Here is a 19,347-nt window from a genome sequence, read left to right as displayed (position 1 = left end):
CTATAACCCAGATTGACCCAGGAAAGGAGGTAGGAAGGGGGAAATAGTTTCCACTGACTTTCAAAACAAATATCTATGAATGTGTTTATTGTATTTTAACTAAGTATTTTTAAAACTAAAAAATGAATTCACTCTGACACACGCATACACCCCAATCCCCCTCTCTTGGGCTAGCCCCTCTAAAGGAACAGTCTGCAGCGAACATGTTTCACCTAGAGACACATATTCTTTAAACAGAACAGGTGTCCATAACTTTCAAAGTGGAATGAGGCAAGTTGTGCCTGGCACAGGATTGGAGGCATTTGGATGGCACAGCTTATTGTTTTAGTTTGCAACTTGAGCAATATACTTTGGGAGCTCAGTGTAGGTCAGTGACCCTCCAGGAGGAGCCGCTGGGCAGCCGCTGGGCAGCAGGTCAGGACAACACTCACTGTCATGCTTTACCTATAAGGAGCCACTTTTCTGTGCCAGACCAATAACTTCTTTAGCTCCTCCCTAAAGCTATCATGCAGCCAGGCATATATGAAGGGGTTGTAGCAGGCAGAGCTCATAGCAATCCAGTGGCACAGCAGCTGGACAAGGCTAAAATAATAGGCATCCATGGCATTGATGTTGATGTCCCGGATGAGGTTGAAGGTATGTAAGGGCAGCCAGCACACCCCAAAGACCACCCCTACTACAACCAGCAGGCAGAAGGTCCTCTTGTGCCTGGCTCTGTCCCAGTTGGCCTGAATCTGAGTGATAGTACCAGGCATGACCCTGTTCTTGGGCTTGAGGGAGATCTTGGTGTAGGAGACCAGGATGGCTAGCAGGGGGCAGAGGTAGGTGATAAGCAGCAGGAAGAGCACATAGGTCTGACGCTGGTGCTCTTGTTCCCCCCAGAACTCCTCGCACAGAGTGATCTCCTGCTGGCTGAGTTCCACGTAGTAGGTGTGAGCCATGGCTGGCAGTGCCAGGCAGCCAGAAAGGATCCAGATGAAGAGCACCACGTAGGCACCCAGCTGCAGCGAGATGCGGCGCCGCAGTGGATGCACAATGGCAATGTAATGGTCCACAACAATGGTGGCCAGAGTGAAGACAGACACGTAGGCGGTGACAGGCTACATGAAGAAGATGAAGTAGCACCTGGTGCTGCCGAAGATCCAGCCGCGGGGCTTGAAGATGTAGGCCAGGGTGAGTGGGATGCAGGTGGCGCACATGGCCACGTCTGACAGGGCCAAGTTCCCGATCAGGAAGTTAGTGACATTGTGCATCTTCTTCACAATGACGTGCACCAGCAAGCAGTTCCCCACCATGCCCACCACCGCCACGGCTGCGTACAGCGGGATGATCGACACCTCTACCCCCTATGGGCACTAGTTGCACTTCCTCCTCTACTCCCCCAACGGGCCCTAGTGGTGTCTCTTCTTCCAATCCTACCACAGGCACTAGTGGCATCTCCACAAACATACCCTAGGGGCATTTATGGCCCCTCCACCCTTACACCACCTACATGGGCACATGTGCAGTTCAACCCTCGCATCAGTGGAAAATAAGATTACAGTGAAAACAGGAAGATACTCATGGCCATTCCTTCTAGAAACACCCCTGCTCCCAGGGACACGTGAAGTGAAACCTTCCCGTGAGCGCTAAGGATTGCCGTACAAACACATCCATGAAGAACATAAGAGGCCACCAGAATGAGTGACACCCTTTGCTTGCAGACACACTTCCCGCTTATATCCCTACCCTGTCGGAAGCTCAAGCAAAGAGAAAAAGCACCCAGATGATGCTATAAATGGCCACGAGGCAGACATCTACCCACAGACAGGCGTGCAATGGCATCTCCACCGGGGACAAAGATTGCAATGAAAAGCACATGGAGTAAGGTAATAAAGTATAATCAGATACATCATAAATTAATAATCCAGCATTACAATACATGATGCAACAAGCAATAAAGTACTATTCAAAAAAGCAAGTGGATGAAGGACTACCCGAATTAGGGACACCCCTCTCTCTCTCTCCACAGAGGCGTGTGAAAAATCCCCAGCCACCGGAGAATAAAGTTTTAAAGACACCTGGAGGAAGATCTAAATGAGCTTCGCCACTAGCGACACACTGATCCCCAGACATACGTGCAAATAGAGCCCCATTGGCAGGGCACGAGGGGAAAGCAAAGCGAGTGAGATCGACCATTAACAAAGGCGGCGGGAAGGGAATTTTTCAGCCCCTTGAGGCTTTTCCTACCTTTAGTCAGGTAACCTGGCCGCATGTTTAATTAAGTGCCATGGGAAACGGAGCCGGCCCCGGAAACATTGGCTCCCCCCCTCCCCGCCTGCCCATAGTGTGAACCCAGCGCCTGCGATCGAGCAGGATGATGCGCTGCTGGGAAGAGTTTCGGAGCCAGGAATTGGCTTTTTTCGCGTGCCCCAGCGCCTCCCTCCCCTCCTCTCAGTGTGAAGGGGGTCGGTCATTGGCAGCTGCGCTGTGCCCGTCCCCAACTCCTTCGCAAGCCGGCAGAGCCCAGCAAAACTCAGCCCGGGCTCCAGGCCTGCAGGCTCCCTGCCCAGCGCCCCGCGCTCAGGGCGGAGAAGAGGGGTGCGTGCCAGCATTGCCGCGCCCCTCGGGGGGGCTAACCCCGGGGCAGTTCCCAGGAGTGTGACTCGGGTATAAACTGTTGCGCCAGGGGGAGGTGATGCTGCAGGGACCGGACTGCAGCATCGCTCGGCGCCGGGAGCCGGCTAGGAAGGGGAGCTCTCCAGGGTGCTGAAGCCAGACACGTGTTACTGCGTCTTAGCACATCAGAGAGCCCCTCGGAGAGCGCTGCAGCAGGTCCGCCGAGTGGGGAGGGGGCATTAACTCCCAGCGGGGCTGCCAATGAAACAATGCACCCCGGTAAAACCCAGCGGCGCCTTTCCCTTCTGGATGAAGGCACAGGAGGCTTTTAGAAGAGCAGAGACCTGAATCAACAGAGAAAAGATAGATAAGAAAAGATAGAGGGTGCCTCTCTTCTAATGGCTAACTGCAGGGTGCCATGTACTAAGTTAATACATCAAAAGGAGGATTAACACGGAAGCAGATGAAATGGAAAAGGAAAATGATCAATGAAATGTTAAGAAAGGAGACAATTTCAACCTAGTTCATGAGGGGAAACAGAGTTCTGTCTAACCATTCAATTAGTAGTGGTAACGCTTGTATTAGCACCCAGAGACACCCCACCCAGGAAAAATGGGGCCCCATTGTGTTAACAGCTGATAATAACAAGCACATAGCACAAGCGCCCTGTACATTCAGATATTGAGGCTGGCCTTTGAATTCAAGGCAGACAGCTTAAACCAAAATGATTTAGGGCCAGGAAAGAAATTCTTCCTCCTGAAAATTCTAAAGCCTGAAAGTGTCAGTGCAAGATGAATTTTCCAGCCTAAAAATTTGAGGATCTTCAGAGGATCTTGGCAATGCTTTGCTGGGAGGTGCCCAATGACCACAGAAGGACTTTCACAGGACTAAAGAACCACCTCACACAGAGTCCATTTCCATTCCAAGGGCAAGGTTCACTTTTGACTTTACCATCACCAATACAAAAACATGGCACATCATATATACATAATAATAAACATTCAATACAAAACAAACACACATGCGTTTCCCCCCCCCCCCAAAGAGTCAGAAGGAAAGAACATGTGACACATGCTAACCATGTCAGCAAATGCTGTACTGAAAAGTCCTTAGATTCATAGTATCAGAGGGGTAGCCATGTTAGTCTGGATCTGTAAAAGCAGCAAAGAGTCCTGTGGCACCTTATAGACTAACAGACGTATTGGAGCATGAGCTTTCATGGGTGAATACCCACTTCGTCGGATGCTTTCTTAGATTCATAGTGACTCTTCTGAAGAGAACAGAACGGGATAGAATATGTTGCAAGGCCCCTCACCATGTTTTATACTGGCCTGGCCATCTTACATTAAATATCCTTTTGTGGGTTTTTATGGGGCTATGAGACAAATTAACATTTGCCAAAAAGAAAACAAAATCCATCAACATAATTCCAGCTATGCTTGGCTGTTATATAAATACAAAACTTTGTCAATTGAACTCTAAACCAATAAAAACTTGCCCTAGAACAGTGAAAAGTATTTCATGTAAAGCAGTCATCTGGGGACGAGTCATCTCGTTTTATTATAGTTTGTATAATCGAGACAGGAAAACAACCTTTAAATCATTTATACATCCCCACCCTCAGGAAAACTGAATTTTGAAAGATAAAGACTGATCTTTGAAATTCCACATTCAGGAACAGAGACATTAAGTTACTTTCAGTGAGTATTGCTTTAAAAAAAAAACCCTTAAACATGTGCATAACTTTAATCACATGACATTCAGGGCACACATGCTTAAGTGCTTTGCTGGATCAAGGCCATAATTATATGGAACACCACCACAGTTCAGCCATGCTGGCAACTTTAGGCTAATTAAGAAATTGTAAGCAGATATTTTAGGAGATTTCTATAGCTTTCTAAAAATGTGTGTTCTTAAATGTTCATGATCTATAATTTTAGCAGAATTTAGGAAACGGTTGTTAACAAAGGCTTCTATTTGGTCAAAATTCCCAGCTGTCAGGTGTGTCAGATGACTTAACAACTCATAATTCCTATGATTCAAATTCTCACCAGTCAGTCATTTCTGGCTAGAAAATTAGCATTTTAACTATACCACTAACAAAATACAATCTATTAATATAATGCCTCATGCTTTAACTAATGGGAATTAGGAGGAAACTTTTGCTACAGACAGGTTATCCCATAAAGGTATTTCTTGCACTTTCCTTTGAAGAATCTGTTACAGGCCACTGTTGGAGACTGGACAGTGGAATAGATAAATCTTGGCTCTGATGCAGTCTGGCAATTCCTGTGGTCTTTCAGAATTAACACAAAATCCTGACTCCAGTAGAGTCAATGGCAAAACTCCCATTGATTTCAATAGAACCAGGATTTTACCCCAGAATTTTCCAAAAAAGATCAACATTTGCTATCACGTTTATCCAACCTCCACAAATTTTCCAATTCCTGATTACATTGTGGGATATTTTAGATAAACAGTTGTGTCCTAATGACAGATGCTATAGACACATGGAATATCAAAGACTATTGCATCAGCTTTATAAGTGTTATATGCAGGAGCGCCGCCAGCTTTTCTGCCGCCTTAGGCGGCGGAAAGTCCTGCCCCAAAATGCCACCCCCCACAGAGGCGGCGGAAGGTCCCGCCGAGGAAATACTGCCGCGGTCGCCGCCCCCCAAATTGTAGCACCCTAGATGACCACCTAGGTCGCCTAATGGGTTGCATCAGCCCTGATTATATGTCTCATTGTGGGTGAGGGATTGTACTCTGGCTCCATGGAGGATTTACAGGGTTTTCTGCAGGAACTAAAATTCCTAGGTAGGTAACAGACCAGGAGAAGTCTAGGGAAGTTGTATATATAATTTGACCTGGAGGCCTGGAAAAGAACTGAAAACTGTATAAAGTGATCACCCTGACAGAGGGAGAGAGGTCACTCTCCTCTGATCCAAGAAATGACATGAGACTGTGACCAAGAGGGATAAGCCCTGCGAGAGGGCTTGAAGTACTTTGAAACCTGCCAAGGTAACCATGTAGAAGCTGGGTGATACCCGCTAAGCTAGACCTGCATAGAAGCTGTTTATTGTTTTTAAACTATATTTCCTCAGCAGTCTAAATAAATAGTACTTTGCTTTATGAAAGCTGGCTGGTCACTTATTAACCCTGTCACTGCCCATAGGAGAATAGGATTGCAGGTGCTGAACTAAAAGATGGCCTGCTGAGGTGATTACATTGAATTGCAGGAGACTGCAGGATCCCACTCCAAGCATGATGATTAGCAGAGGCCTGAAATATATGTGGGGTGCTCTCAAGGAGGCTATGAAGAGGTCAGAGGTGCAGTTAACTTGGGGGCTGTGGCAGTCCTCAATCTCATCTTTTATTCCTATTTCCCTTCCATTACAGTGTCCAATTTCTTCTAATGACTGCACTGCACAGGCTTATTGGCTGCAGTGAAGTGGTGTGAGGTTAAAGTAATTCCAGCTTCTAATTATCACATGACCACAAATAGGAAGCAGAGAACAAAAGAGGGGTTATTGTGGGGGAAAGAAGAGGGTAAATTTTAAAAGATTTTAACTCAGAAATTAAGCTACACTGAACTTGATTCCTCTTTGCTGTTCCATTCTATTCTATATAGGTTGTTATACCACATTCATACTGCATTAAGCCATGTGACTAGACAGCTGTCGTTTTTTCTCTATTCCTCTCCCTAGAAGAAGTGTGTCCAGGGAAGTGTCTTGTTTTGATAATGTGTATCTTTTATTAGTAGTTATTATTATTAATTTATGTGTATATATAAATATACCTGTTCCTCTGTGTTTGAATTAGAGAAAGCAAGGTCAAATAAATGCACCTTGCACTTGGAGGTAGTGAGGTTTGTGCTGGTCCGTGGCTCTTGTGGGAGTTCATTCCCCAATCTCAGACCAGCCCCTGGAGAAGGTTCTGTCTCCCACACACTCTATCTTTATTTTTATTTTGAGAGTTCCACTGTGCAGAGGAGTGAAGATGTCAACCTCTGTCATTGTCCTGGAGCTTTAGATGATCTTTTAGATACCCTGGGCCCAGGTGATGGAGTGATTTGAAGATAAGGAATGAGACCTTGAACTTGATACAATATTTTGTGGAAAGCCAGTGTAGAGAGTGGAGGACAGGTTTGATACGTTCCAGGTAGCCTGTGTTGCTGAGGAGACACACTGAAGCATTCTGTACTAGTTGGAGTTTCCTAAGTGCTGAAGGCTTCATTCCCAGGTATATTGTGTTGCTGTAATGCAGCTGAAAGGTGATGAAAGCATGAATAACTGAGGCCAGGTCTTCATCCATCAGGATGAGACAGAGCTTCCTAGCCAAGTGGAGATGGTAGAAAGTGTTGCTTGCAGATGCTACTACATGAGAGCTCAGCTTCAGCAAGGAATCCAAGAGTACTCTTAGACTATGGATTGAACTGACCAATTATGGGTGTGTTTCTTTAACTAATGGAGATTGAATACTTTCATCTGCACATCCACATCACCTCTATCTTTCTTGGATTCAGCTTCAGCCTGCTGTTCTTCATCCAAGAGCTGATCTCATGCAGGCACTGGGTCCGCTTGGTTGTAGTGGTGTGGATGTATGTGATGAAGGAAGGTAGAGCTGTGTGTCACATGCATTTTGCTTGTTCTTGATTCCGTGTCATTGGACCAGTTCACCTAATGGTTGTGTGTAGATGTTGAAAAGGCATGGAGAGAGAACAGATCCTTGGGGAACTCCACAAATGAAGGGTCTAGTGGTGGAGGGGGAGTTTCCCATTCCTATTCATTAGGCGCATCCTTCCAGCCTGCAGGCTCTTGTCTCCATTACTTCTATCGATTATACTCACATATTGGTCCAACATTTGTAGCTATATTTATTGGGAAGTAATGCTCCTGGCGTGAAATCCCAACCCCACTAAAATCAATGTGAATTTTGCTCTTGATTTCCATGGGGCTAAGATTTGACCCCTACTCTCTTCTTTACCTTACCTCCCTTCAAAGCAGATTTCTTTTACAATTCACTTATCCTTTTCTCCTATATGATATCTGGAAGTCACATCATATGGCACTTTTAGAAGTTACAGATAAAAAGAGAGAGAGAGAGAGACTTTATGCAACAGGTTTACTTACTGCAGCTTCTTAAGCTCAGTCTGTAAATGACACACTTCTTCCGCAACTTCTCTTGGGAGATTATTCCACTATCTGATGAGGATTTCCCCTCCACCCCCAAAGTATTTATTCCAAGTTTTTTTTTGCTTAATTTCATCCCATTACTCCTAATTGTACATTATCATTACCATTTGTCAAGGCTGCTTCCCCCCACTTTGAACTTTAGGGTACAAATGTGGGGGCCTGCATGAAAACTTCTAAGCTTAATTCCCAGCTTAGCTCTGGTCCGCTGCCACCATCCCAAAGCTAATTCCCTTCCCTGGGAAGCCTTGAGAAACCTTTCACCAACTCCTGGTGAATACAGATCCAACCCCCTTGGATCTAAAAACAAGGAAAAATCAATCAGGTTCTTAAAAAGAAGGTTTTTAATTAAAGAAAAAGGTAAAAATCATCTCTGTAAAATCAGTATGGAAAATAACTTTACAGGGTAATCAAACTTAAAGAGCTCAGAGGACTCCCCTCTAGTCTTAGGTTCAAAGTACAGCAAACAAAGATAAACACTCTAGTAAAAGGTACATTTACAAGTTGAGAAAACAAAGTAAAACTAAGACGCCTTGCCTGGCTTTTTACTTACAAGTTTGAAATATGAGAGACTTGTTTAGAAAGATGGGGAGAACCTGGATTGATGTCTGGTCCCTCTCAGTCCCAAGAGCGAACGAACTCCCAAACAAAGAGCACAAACAAAAGCCTTCCCCCCCCCCCAAGATTTGAAAGTATCTTGTCCCCTTATTGGTCCTTTGGGTCAGATGCCAGCCAGGTTACCTGAGCTTCTTAACCCTTTACAGGGAAAAGGATTTTGGAGTCTCTGGCCAGGAGGGATTTTATAGTACTGTACACAGGACAGCTGTTACACCCTTCCCTTTATAGTTATGACACCATTGCTTGGCTGTTATCAAGCTGAGAACAGTTTAGTTTGCGTTCCTTCAAAGCATTTCTAATTTCTCTCTTCATCTCTGTTTCACCTTCAGAAGTATTTTGTTCATTTTCAACATCATCCGATGTTCCAATGCTTTTTTCTATGTATTTTGTCTCATGTTTGGAGCAGAAAACTTGTCAGAAGGACCATTGTGGGGCCTGATCTTGCTCCCAGTGAAACCAAACTGCCATTGATCAGAATCAGAAAAAGCAAACATGCTACTGCTCCAGTAATGTTGTTCAGGTAAAATGGTGATGCCTACATCATGCATTTGATTGTCTCAGGACAATTTTAATTTATATTTGTCTTTATTTTTTTTATCTTACATCAGTCTCTAGATATCATTCCATGATGATGTGCCAAATAATAATGGAAAATTCTATGCACCTGCTAAAAAAATGTGTAATTTCACGGATCACTTGGTTTAACGAAGTAAAATGTGTAGCTAATGGCTGGACTTACTGAAGGCCAGATTCTGCTCTGAGTTATACTGGCATGGCTCTGGAGCAAATCCAGTGGATCTTGGAGGGAGCACCTCATTGTTTGTCTGTCTGCAGGCTTGGCCCAAAAACTTTGACGGATAATGTAGGTTCATAGCGAGGTTAGCAAGGATGATTGTGCCAACTTCTATGTGTTTATCAGCATGGTGACATAAATCACTTCACAAAATAGGCAAGTTTAACTCATTTATGCATGCATATTGATTCACATTCAAATGTAATTCTCATATTAATCAAAACACATAGGGACCTGATCTTGGGATTTTATGATCCGCTTCCTTTGGGAAAACCTTTCAGTATATCACTTATCAGAGGGGTAGCCATGTTAGTCTGAATCTGTAAAACGCAACAGAGCGTCCTGTGGCACCTTTGAGACTAACAGAAAGTCTGTTAGTCTCAAAGGTGCCACAGGACCCTCTGTTGCGTTTTACAGTATATCACTGTGACTTATAAGAGAATATATTAATTATATGCAGTACTTGTTGATATTACATTCTATATCAGCTACACTAGGTTCCAATATGATCAATATGCCCAAAAGGCATATTTGTTTGATCTGTTTGCATATATTTTATATTGCCTCTTCCTCACCACCAAAAGAATTGCCTCCTGACTCTCTCTTCAGAGGTAGAGAGAGAAAAAAATAATTTCCTTTTCTATACAACAGTCTGTATTTATTCCTTTTAACAGAGAACCTTAAGGCCAGATGATCCTCAGCTGGTGTAAAATGACATAGCTCTATTTACTTCAGTGGAGCTATGCTAATTTATACCAGCTGAAGACCTGGCTCTAACTTTTTTGCAGTAACACCACTTCAAACGTTCAATAGGACCTGTCATCATCATCATTATTGCTTATTTGCATTTCAGTAGCCCTTAGTGGTCCCAGTTATAGACCAGGGCCACACTGTGCAAGGTAGGTGCTGTACAAATACATTACAGGAGGCAATCCCTGCCCCCCAAAACCTTATAATCTAAGAACCTCAAAGCATTTGGCAAACATTAATGAATTTGTCCTCATGACACACAATACCCGAGGATTATCATCAGCACCTCCATATTACAGATAGGAAAACTGAGGCACGAGGTGGATAAATGAATTTATCCCTGGTAACACACAAATCTGTGGCACAGCTGGCAACAGAGTCCAGGACTCCTAACCTCCATCCCTGTGAGTGCCTAACAACTACCCCTCCCTTCTATATATGAATGGCGATCTGTCTACAGAAGTTAGAGACAAGGTGGGTGATATCTTGGTAATATCTTTCATTGGACCAACTTCTCTTGGTGAGAGAGACAAGTTTTCAAGCTTACACAGAGCTCTTCTTCAGGTCTGGGAAATATACTCAGAGTGTCACAGTTAAATACAAACAAGGTAGAACAGATTGTTTTGTGAGTTTTTCCTGCTTCCCCTCTTATGACTCACCTTGAATGGTCCCTTGAAATGCATGTTAAGTGGCCCATTAACAACTATATACAAAAAAACCCATGGGTTTCCACTCCTACCTTCACAGATCCAGTATCCACTCCAAACACACCAAGAAATCAGTAATCTACAACCAGGCACTCAGATCCACAGAATATGCTCTGAGTAGAAAGTCTGGGATATACACCTTAGCACACTTGAAACTGCCTTCACTAAAGGACACTCCACCAAAGAACTAGATCACATCATGGAACAGACAACCCAAATACCCAGAAAGAACCTGTTTGATGCCAGAAATAAAACTTCCTCCAACCGCACACCTGCATTGTCACCTATCACCCCACACTGGAACCCATACAGAATATCAAACAACTACAACCCATAATCAGTGGGATTTCTTTCATCCTGAAAGAAATCTTTCCTGAATCCCCTGTTCTGACCTTCAAACAACTCCCCAACCTCATCATCAAAAGCTCATCATCCCATAAATCAGGACACACCAATTCAAAATGGCACCAGACCCTGTCAGAACAACAGAAGCAAAACTTGTAGACATATCTCCACAACTCCCCCCACAACACACCTTTCAAGTTCCATGGGCCCTACACATGCCTATCACAACATGTGGTGTACCTCATCCAATGCACTAGATGCTCCACTAACAACTGTGTGGGTGAAACAAGACGATCATTATGCTCTCAAATGAACTCACACAGAAAATTGATCGAAGACAAAAGCACGCTGTCATCTAGCAATCACTCTATAGCTGACCTCTCAGTCCTCGTCCTGAAAGGAAACCTGCACAACACCGTCAAAAGACAAGCCTGGGCGCTTAAATTCATAACTTTGCTAGATACTAAAAAGCATGGGCTGAATAAAGACACTTGATTTATAGCTTATTACAACAAACTATAACCCTCTAACCTCTCTCCCCAAAGTTTTCTCCTCCCCATGTCCCCAGTGACTGGAGAGATGTTAACAGACCACTTCACCTTGAATAATCCCTTGATATATGTATTACCTACTTATGCTAAACACCGCTGCACTGGTGTATGCTCTCTAGTGTAGCCGCTCTAAGCTGACGGGAGAGAGCTCTCCCTTCAGCTCAATTACTCCAGTCCCCGTGAGTGGCGGTACCTATGTTGGCAGGAGAAACTCTCTCCACCAACATCCCGGTGCTTAAGTCAGCATAAATTGTGTCACTCAGGGAGGTGGCTAATACACACCCCTGACCAACATAATTTATGTTGACGTAAGCTGTAGTGTAGCCATAGCCACTCTGAGTACATTTCCCAGACCTGAAGAAGAGCTCTGAGTAAGCTCGAAAGCTTGTCTCTCTCACCAATAAAAGTTGGTTCAATAAAAAATATAACCTCACCTGGCTTGTCCCTTTAATATCCTGGGACCAACACAACTATGACAACACTGTGTACAGGTGTTAAAGCTGTATTAGGAAGAGATCATGAGACATAAGCCCTTGTATCAGAGGCATGGTATGAGACAGGACCAGCTCACAGAATCTGGCAAGAACAGGGCTATTGCAGAAATACACATTCCTAAGAAGTGCTAGGCACAAATGTGTTCACACAAACACATCCTGATATCAAGTGGTAGCAGAACATCCTGATATCAAGGATGGTAGAAAAACATTTCACAAGGATAACAGGAAAACACTGACCCCTTCTAAAAGATAAGGTCAGGGTGACAGTACATAACAGAGATGTTTCGGTCGAACCAATATGTACAAGGTGATGGGTGATAACTAGCCACGTCAGGGGGCAGTAACTAACTATGTAAGAGGCAGTATGCAACTTGTTTGTATCAGGGTATAAAGATGCATCTCAGAGGTAGTTTCTTTGGCCAGCTGAGGGGGGAATGGAAAGACCCGCCATTCACTGAGCTGCATCCATTGTCACCGGCATACATGTCTTAGTATCCTCGTAGAGTCTGTCAGGTTCTATTACCGAGCTTCGTCGACAATAAACCTGGCCAGGTGCCTTTGCACCTTAATGGATCTTGTGGTCATTGGGCGGTTTGCTCAAGGTCTGCTGTGCCAGCTGTCAGAACACACACACACGGCCAAACAGCTAACAATAAAAGCAGCTAGGCAGAAATCTCTTTTTAAACATTTCTTCTCATTTCTCTCATATTGGATTTCATGAGCACGGATGCGAGTAAACAAAATGAAAACAAACACTTAAAATACAACGAGGTCTAGACAACAAACCACTTGAAATCCATTTCTGAAAAATATCTGCTCAACTGCATTCCTCTCAAACAAGCAGATGCTAGTTTGCTGTCCTGATATTAGTATGAAAAAAAGCTTTTATGCAGAGTTAAAATTGTACATCATTTGAAGTAATGCATATAGAAACCCAGGGCCCTGTTATACGGAATATGAAGAGGAAAAATGCACTAAAGCCTGACCATACTATTAGTCTGTCTGAACATGTATTAATTGCTAAAGCAGTCACGCACACAAATCCTCTTCTGTATAATTACTACATACTACCTAGTGAATAAGTAAGAAAGAGATATATATAAGAATTCAGATGATTGCAGTGTGGTTAGTCCATTTCAGCTGTTCCCTTCATTCTGCTCATGTCTAGTATCTTATGGAAAAACTAGCCAATACTCTAGAAATTCCACTAAAAGCTATTATCAGATATGTATTAAATTAAATATTGGAATAATGGTCCCAACAAGATTCAGTGTTAAATTAAAGCAATTGGGGAAGCTGAGAAAAGAGGCTAACGTAGTGTTTTCTATTTGAAGGAATAATAGCTCTGATCCTCCAGTCTGGCTGAACAGTGCTTCTTTGTTCAGTACCTATGCCAGGGTGACCAGATGTCCCGATTTCATAGAGACAGTCCTGATTTTGGGTTCTTCTTCTTATATCGGCTCCTATTACCCCCCACCCCAGTCCCGATTTTTCACATTTGCTGCCTGGTCATCCCAACCTATGCTGAGGTATGGGAGTGGGGAAGATTGCTCTACTATACATTTATGTTCCCAAAGTCTTGAGCTACTGATATCAGCTGACCAGCTCACGAGGGGCTATTGCACTAAACAGAGGAGGGCCAAATTAGAGACAATCAGGGGCCAGAGGGACACTAGGACATGGACCTTAGGGGGTTGGACTAGATGACCTCCTGAGGTCCCTTCCAACCCTGATATTCTATGGCTCCATCCCTGCAACCTCACCCCTGCATCTTGGCTCCACCACCACTTCTAGTGATCATGGCAGGTAAAGCCCTTCAGGGTTTTTTAATTTTCCCATTTCCTGGAAATTTATCGGGTGGTATTACAAAAAAATTTAAAAACAGGAGAAAATTGGAAAAAATGAAAATGAAGGGCAGCAGTTGGGGGGATGGAGGGGGGCCAGTACTCATGGGGGCCAGGGGTGGGAAGGACAGGGGCAGTGAGGGTGGGGCACCTGGTACACAAGTGACCAGATGAAGGGGATTGATCAGTACTCACAGGGACCAATGACCAAGCTCCATGCTTTCTCATTCCCCCCTGCCCACTGCAGAGGAAGGAAACAGGGCCAGGTTGAAGGGCCAGGATTAAATGGAGAGTGGAAACCTGCAACCCGTGAGCACTGATTTCCCTCCCCGCACTTTCTGGACAGAGCCCCCTCCTGCCCCCATGGCCCTTAGCACAGACCTGTCCACTTCCCCTAAGAAAAATTTCTGGGTTCTGAAAAAGCCAAAATTCAGGTGAAAACTGGCAAATACCAATAACAAAGGACACTGCATATAGGTAAGGGCAGCAGCAGCAGCAGGGGCCTTCTACCCTTGTGATAGCAGGGATCTCTTCTTTATCCCTGGCAGGGATGGCAGCAGGCAAGTGTCTCCAATACTTACTCCAGCAGCTTGTATGAATCTGACTGGGTGGACTGGGCCTCCTGAAGTCTTCTCCTCTTGCCACTCAAAGTGTCCTCTGCTGGATGGCATTGGTAGAACCTCACCAGAGCTGTGCAGTTAGCACCTCAGTGGCAGGCTGTCTGCAGACTTCTCTGAATTAATTACACTTGTTTCACATTTTCAAGCTTTTCTTCCCAACCCTGAGGCGAGGAGGCTTACTTTGAAAATGAAAGCTGAGATTCTCATGTAATCACATCACTTCACAAGCCAGGGCCTAGACATGAGCCTACAGTGCATATGTCTTACGCTGGCCCAGATAATTGCAGCACTCCAGCCATACCTGTCTACTGGGAGGGTTGGTAGAAGGTGGTGCAGAGCAGGCTACACTGATGTGTCACCCCAAGAGATTATACTGAAGGAATCCTCATGATTTGGGCAAAGTATGCAGACAGCCTGTCAGTAGGGTACTTACTCAAAGATCCTGGGACAGTATTCTGGCCCTTTGTGCTATCGGTACTTTAGGCCAGGATTTGGTCCATTTTGTTTGAAGTGATAATTGCCTGAAAAAAATATAATCTGATTAAAAATAGGCAATTTTTCAACTCAGAAGTTAAATGCTGCTCAGCAGTGTATGTGAAATGAGTTTTATGGTCACTGTGGTGTTCCCAGTGGACCACCTCAGAGAAAATGCCATCATAGTTGGCACCCTTGTTTGGTAATACCAACAGAAAGACAGAGGACAATATGGGCATTGAGACTGAACTATTCTGTCACCTTCAGAGGGGGTCCCTATAGATCAGGACTCAAGTGCACATCAGCTGTAACTCCTGCAAATACTAACCTAGTGTAGACAAGGCTTTCCATTGTAAGAGCACTGGTCATACTCTATATTAAAGATCCATTTATAAAGGCTTAATAAATGATTCATCAATTGTTATAGAGTCCAGCAGATTGTTTATGGCCACCTATACAACACCTTCTACTGATAAAGAGATTCCCAGGTTCATATTCCAGACAAGCCCCCATTTATGTGACAGCCGCCATCTTGACTGACACTGGAGACAGAACTGGATGCCTCCAGAGTGAAAAGCGGGGCAGACGCAGGTAATTCCATTTTGCAGAGAAATCATCAAATTCTGACCACAAAACATTTCAACTGAATTTTTCCCACTAGCTCCACTCTGTAGCTGAGAGCTGTAACAGACTCGCATCCTCTGTGGATTGGGCATCGAGGGGAAAACGTAACACCCCCCTCCCCAATCTAAAATGCGTAGTAATATCTGTAAGCTGCTTATAACTACTAATCATTAATTAACCCTTTATCAACCATTTACCCTTAATAAAATGTGTGACCAGTACACCTTTCTAAAGAACTAGGTCAGTGTGCCTATAACAGGAAAGCCTCAAGCTGTCCTGGATGGTGAATAAAACCCCTCCCACATTTCAAACAACCAGGTTATTTTATATAGACAAAAAAAAAAGCTGTGAGGTGTTTTGCAGGTGGGTCATTACCAAGCACAAGTCCCCCACTCTAGCTGTTCAGAAGCACTGCCTGGCAGGTAAAAGCAGACATTTTATGTAGGCATGAGAGGCCACAGAGTCAAAGGATGGGGCTGAAAGATAGAGTGAGAGCAGAGAATTAGGTAGGAAACATAGTGCTAGCTTGGGAGGCAGATGCCAGGGTCACTCTGCTGGTAATTGCTGTGTTTTCACAACTATTTTGCATGTGTTTAAATGATTTTTTTTTATTAAATAGCACAAGCCATGGCACTTCGTTTTCTTTCCAGAATTCTTCTGGACTCATGCAGGCTTCCTATAACTGAGTACTTCTGGTTTTACATTTAATATAAAAGAATTATTTACAGAGGCAGCATTTAATTAATTGATGTTTGTCAGAGTGACTGAAGCAGGGCTAGAACTAGATTAAGAATTAGAAAAGCTGAAGGTGCTAAGAAGCATGGCTTGGAATTTTCTCATCCAGGCTTCGGATGAGAGCTACATGAATCCAAAAGTTTATTTTGAAGGCACTGGACCATATTCATATTGCGTCATTGGTCAGCTCCACTCCAAATGCAAATTTCATACCACTTCTCACGTATCCCATGAGGTTATAATGACCATGAACCAAACATCCATACAACAGGCACAGGCAGGGCCGGCTCTGGCTTTTTTGCCGCCCCAGGCAAAAAAGCCGCCGGCCGCCGCGCCCCCCCCCCCCCGGCGGGGGGGGGGGGGGGGGGGGGGCTGGGGCCCCGGGGAGGAGGGCAGCGAGCCCCAGCCAGGGCTCGCTGCTCTTCCCCCCGGCGGCCGGGGGAGAGCCCCAGCCAGGGCTCGCCGCTCTCCCCCCGGCCGCCGGGGGGAGGGCGCCGAGGGGGAGGGCGGCCAGAGCGCCGGGGGGAGGGCGGCGAGCCCGGCCGTGGCCCCGCTCTCCCCGGGGGCCGGAGCGCCGCCCCCCTCCAGGTGCCGCCCCAAGCACAAGCTTGGTGGGCTGGTGCCTGGAGCCGGCCCTGGGCACAGGGGAAGAGGATGAAAGAAGCACCCCTCCCCTGACTCCTCATTCAAGGCCCGTCAAAATCACAGCCCCAGTGTTCAGGAGAATGCAGGGCCTGCCCTAAGTAGCATATTGCCCCAGGAAAGGTGATGAGGCCATACCTTCCCTCCCAGCCCACAGGCCTAAGGGCACATTTCCTAAAAGACAACACAGCCTGAGTCATAATCCCCCTCAAGCTGCCCTTGTTGAGGTGAACTTCGTACTGCCCCTGTGGTTAGATGTTGATAGATGTTTGGCTACATGTGTGTGTTCCCTCTGTGTGCCGCCCCAGCCCTGTGCAGACAGCTGGCACGGCAGATCTCAAGCGAAACACCCAATGATGACAAGATCCATTAAGGGATGAAGGCACCCAGCCTGGTTTATTGTTGACAAAGCATGGTACTAGTATCCTGCAGACTCTATCAGACCACTAATACATGTATGCCCATAACAATGGACCAGCTCAGTGAACGGTGGGACTTTCCGTTCCTCCCTAAGGCCAGACAAAGATACTCCCTCTGAGATACTCTTTATACCCTGATACAAACAAGTTAGTACTACCCCTTTGACGTAGTTAGTTACTGCCCCCTGACGTCACTAGTTATCACCCATCATCTTGTACACGTTGGTTTGATTAAAACATTTTTATTACGTACTGTCATCCTGACCTTATCTTTTAGGAGGAATCAGTGTGTTGCTATTAACCTTGGGAAATGTTTTTGTACCATCCTTGATATCGGGATATTTTGGTACCACTTGATATCTGGATGTGTTTGCGTGAGCACTCTGTGCTTAGCATTTCTTAGGAATGTGTATTTCTGCAATATCAGCCCTGTTCTTGACAAATTGTGTGAGCAGGTCCTGCCTTATACCAGGCCTCTGATACAAGGGCTTATATCTCAGGGTCTCTTGCTACTGCAGCCCCTTAATTAGAGCTGTACATCTCTGTTACAGTCTAGGCCAGGGGTAGTCAATAGGCGGACCGCAGGGCAAGTCTAGACCACCAGATGCTTTTTGAACGGACCCCAAAATCTTTTTATTTACTTATAATTATCATTTTTGTTAGGTTTTTTTATTATTTTCTCTGGATTCTGGACTTTGACCGAGAAATTTGGGCCTTGACCAAGAAATAGATGACCCCTGGTCTATGCCATAGTGAGAATACACTGCGACTGCGAAAGCAGCCGGAAGCTCATTGCATAGTACCACACTGTTCCATTCCATATAGGTTCTTATAGCATGCTCATCACCATAGTATCTGAGCACCTTTCAGTAATGACTACACATCTGGTATCTGTTATTTGTTCCCTCATCCTTTCCCCAGAGGAAGAAGTGTGAGCAGTCAGGGGTCTTGTTCAGGTAGAGGTTGGTTGGTTTGTTCTTTATTATACCTGCTGCTATGTGTTTAAATAGAGAAGGCAAAGGCAAAGAAATGCGCCTTGCACTTGGAGTGGAAAGTGGTGAGATTTGATGTGGTCTCTAGTTGCTGGAGGAGTTCATTCCACAGGCTCGGACTGCCCCTGGAGACAAGTTTGACTCTTCTTGTTGAGAGTTCCATTGTACTGCAGGAGCGAAGTTGTCAAGCATGGTCTTCATCCTGGTGGAGCTTTAAATAGTCTGTAAGGTACCCTGAGCTTGAAAAAAAGGACCAAAACACTGAACTTGATTAGAAATTCTGTGGGAAGCCAATGCCGAGAGCAGAGTGTCAGGCGCGATAGCTGGTGTTGCTGAGGAAATGCCCAGTAGCATTTTGTACTTTGGAGTTTCCGAAGTGCCGTAGGTTTCATGCCCAGGTATATCACATGCCAGCACCACAGTTTCCAGGTTCCATTTGCTGCTGCCACACTCATTGCAGACTCATGGGATCCCTGTCATTGGGAGGCAGGCAGGCAGGCATTGCCCAATTGTCATGCCTCACCCTAGAAAATACATTTCTTCCATTGTAAGTGTAAAATGCTGGAGACATACAGCTCTTATGTCTCTCCCTGATTAAGGAGAAGCACCACAGGGAGGACGGTTCCCTGGAGAATAGCAAAGTCTGTTAAAAATGCCTTTTTAATAAATTTCCCTTCAATTAATTTCCTTTCCCCAATTACTTGGAGAAAGTATTTCATAATTGTGGACCTGGAGGCTGAACACCTGGGCCTATTTTTCCTGCCACAGAAGAATATTACCTCCCTGGCTGAAGAAAATTAGGTTCCAAACTTCCTCCTACAGATTCATCCATCCCTTTTTAGAGTAAAACAGAATTGGACAAAATGTGCCCCAACACTGAGTCCAAATGTCCAGACTCAGACTGGGTTCACTCATCACTGTGTGACTGGAAGGTTAACAGATTGGT

The 19,347-nt window shown here is 45.0% G+C and overlaps 1 protein-coding gene across 1 annotated transcript in view; it reads right to left on the bottom strand.

Annotated features, from left to right (window-relative positions):
• Window positions 1-368: 368 nt before the first annotated feature.
• The window catches only part of PRLHR (prolactin releasing hormone receptor), a 49,401-nt gene continuing 30,422 nt past the window's right edge, over window positions 369-19,347 (bottom strand). Inside the window, 1 exon segment of the mRNA XM_034776872.1 lies at window positions 369-1,346. Coding sequence (XP_034632763.1) covers window positions 369-1,346 — 978 coding nt within the window.

Source organism: Trachemys scripta, chromosome 7, assembly GCF_013100865.1.
Source record: "Trachemys scripta elegans isolate TJP31775 chromosome 7, CAS_Tse_1.0, whole genome shotgun sequence".
In the NCBI taxonomy this organism is placed as follows: Eukaryota; Metazoa; Chordata; order Testudines; family Emydidae; genus Trachemys; species Trachemys scripta.
This window is presented reverse-complemented; position numbering and strand designations above follow the sequence as displayed.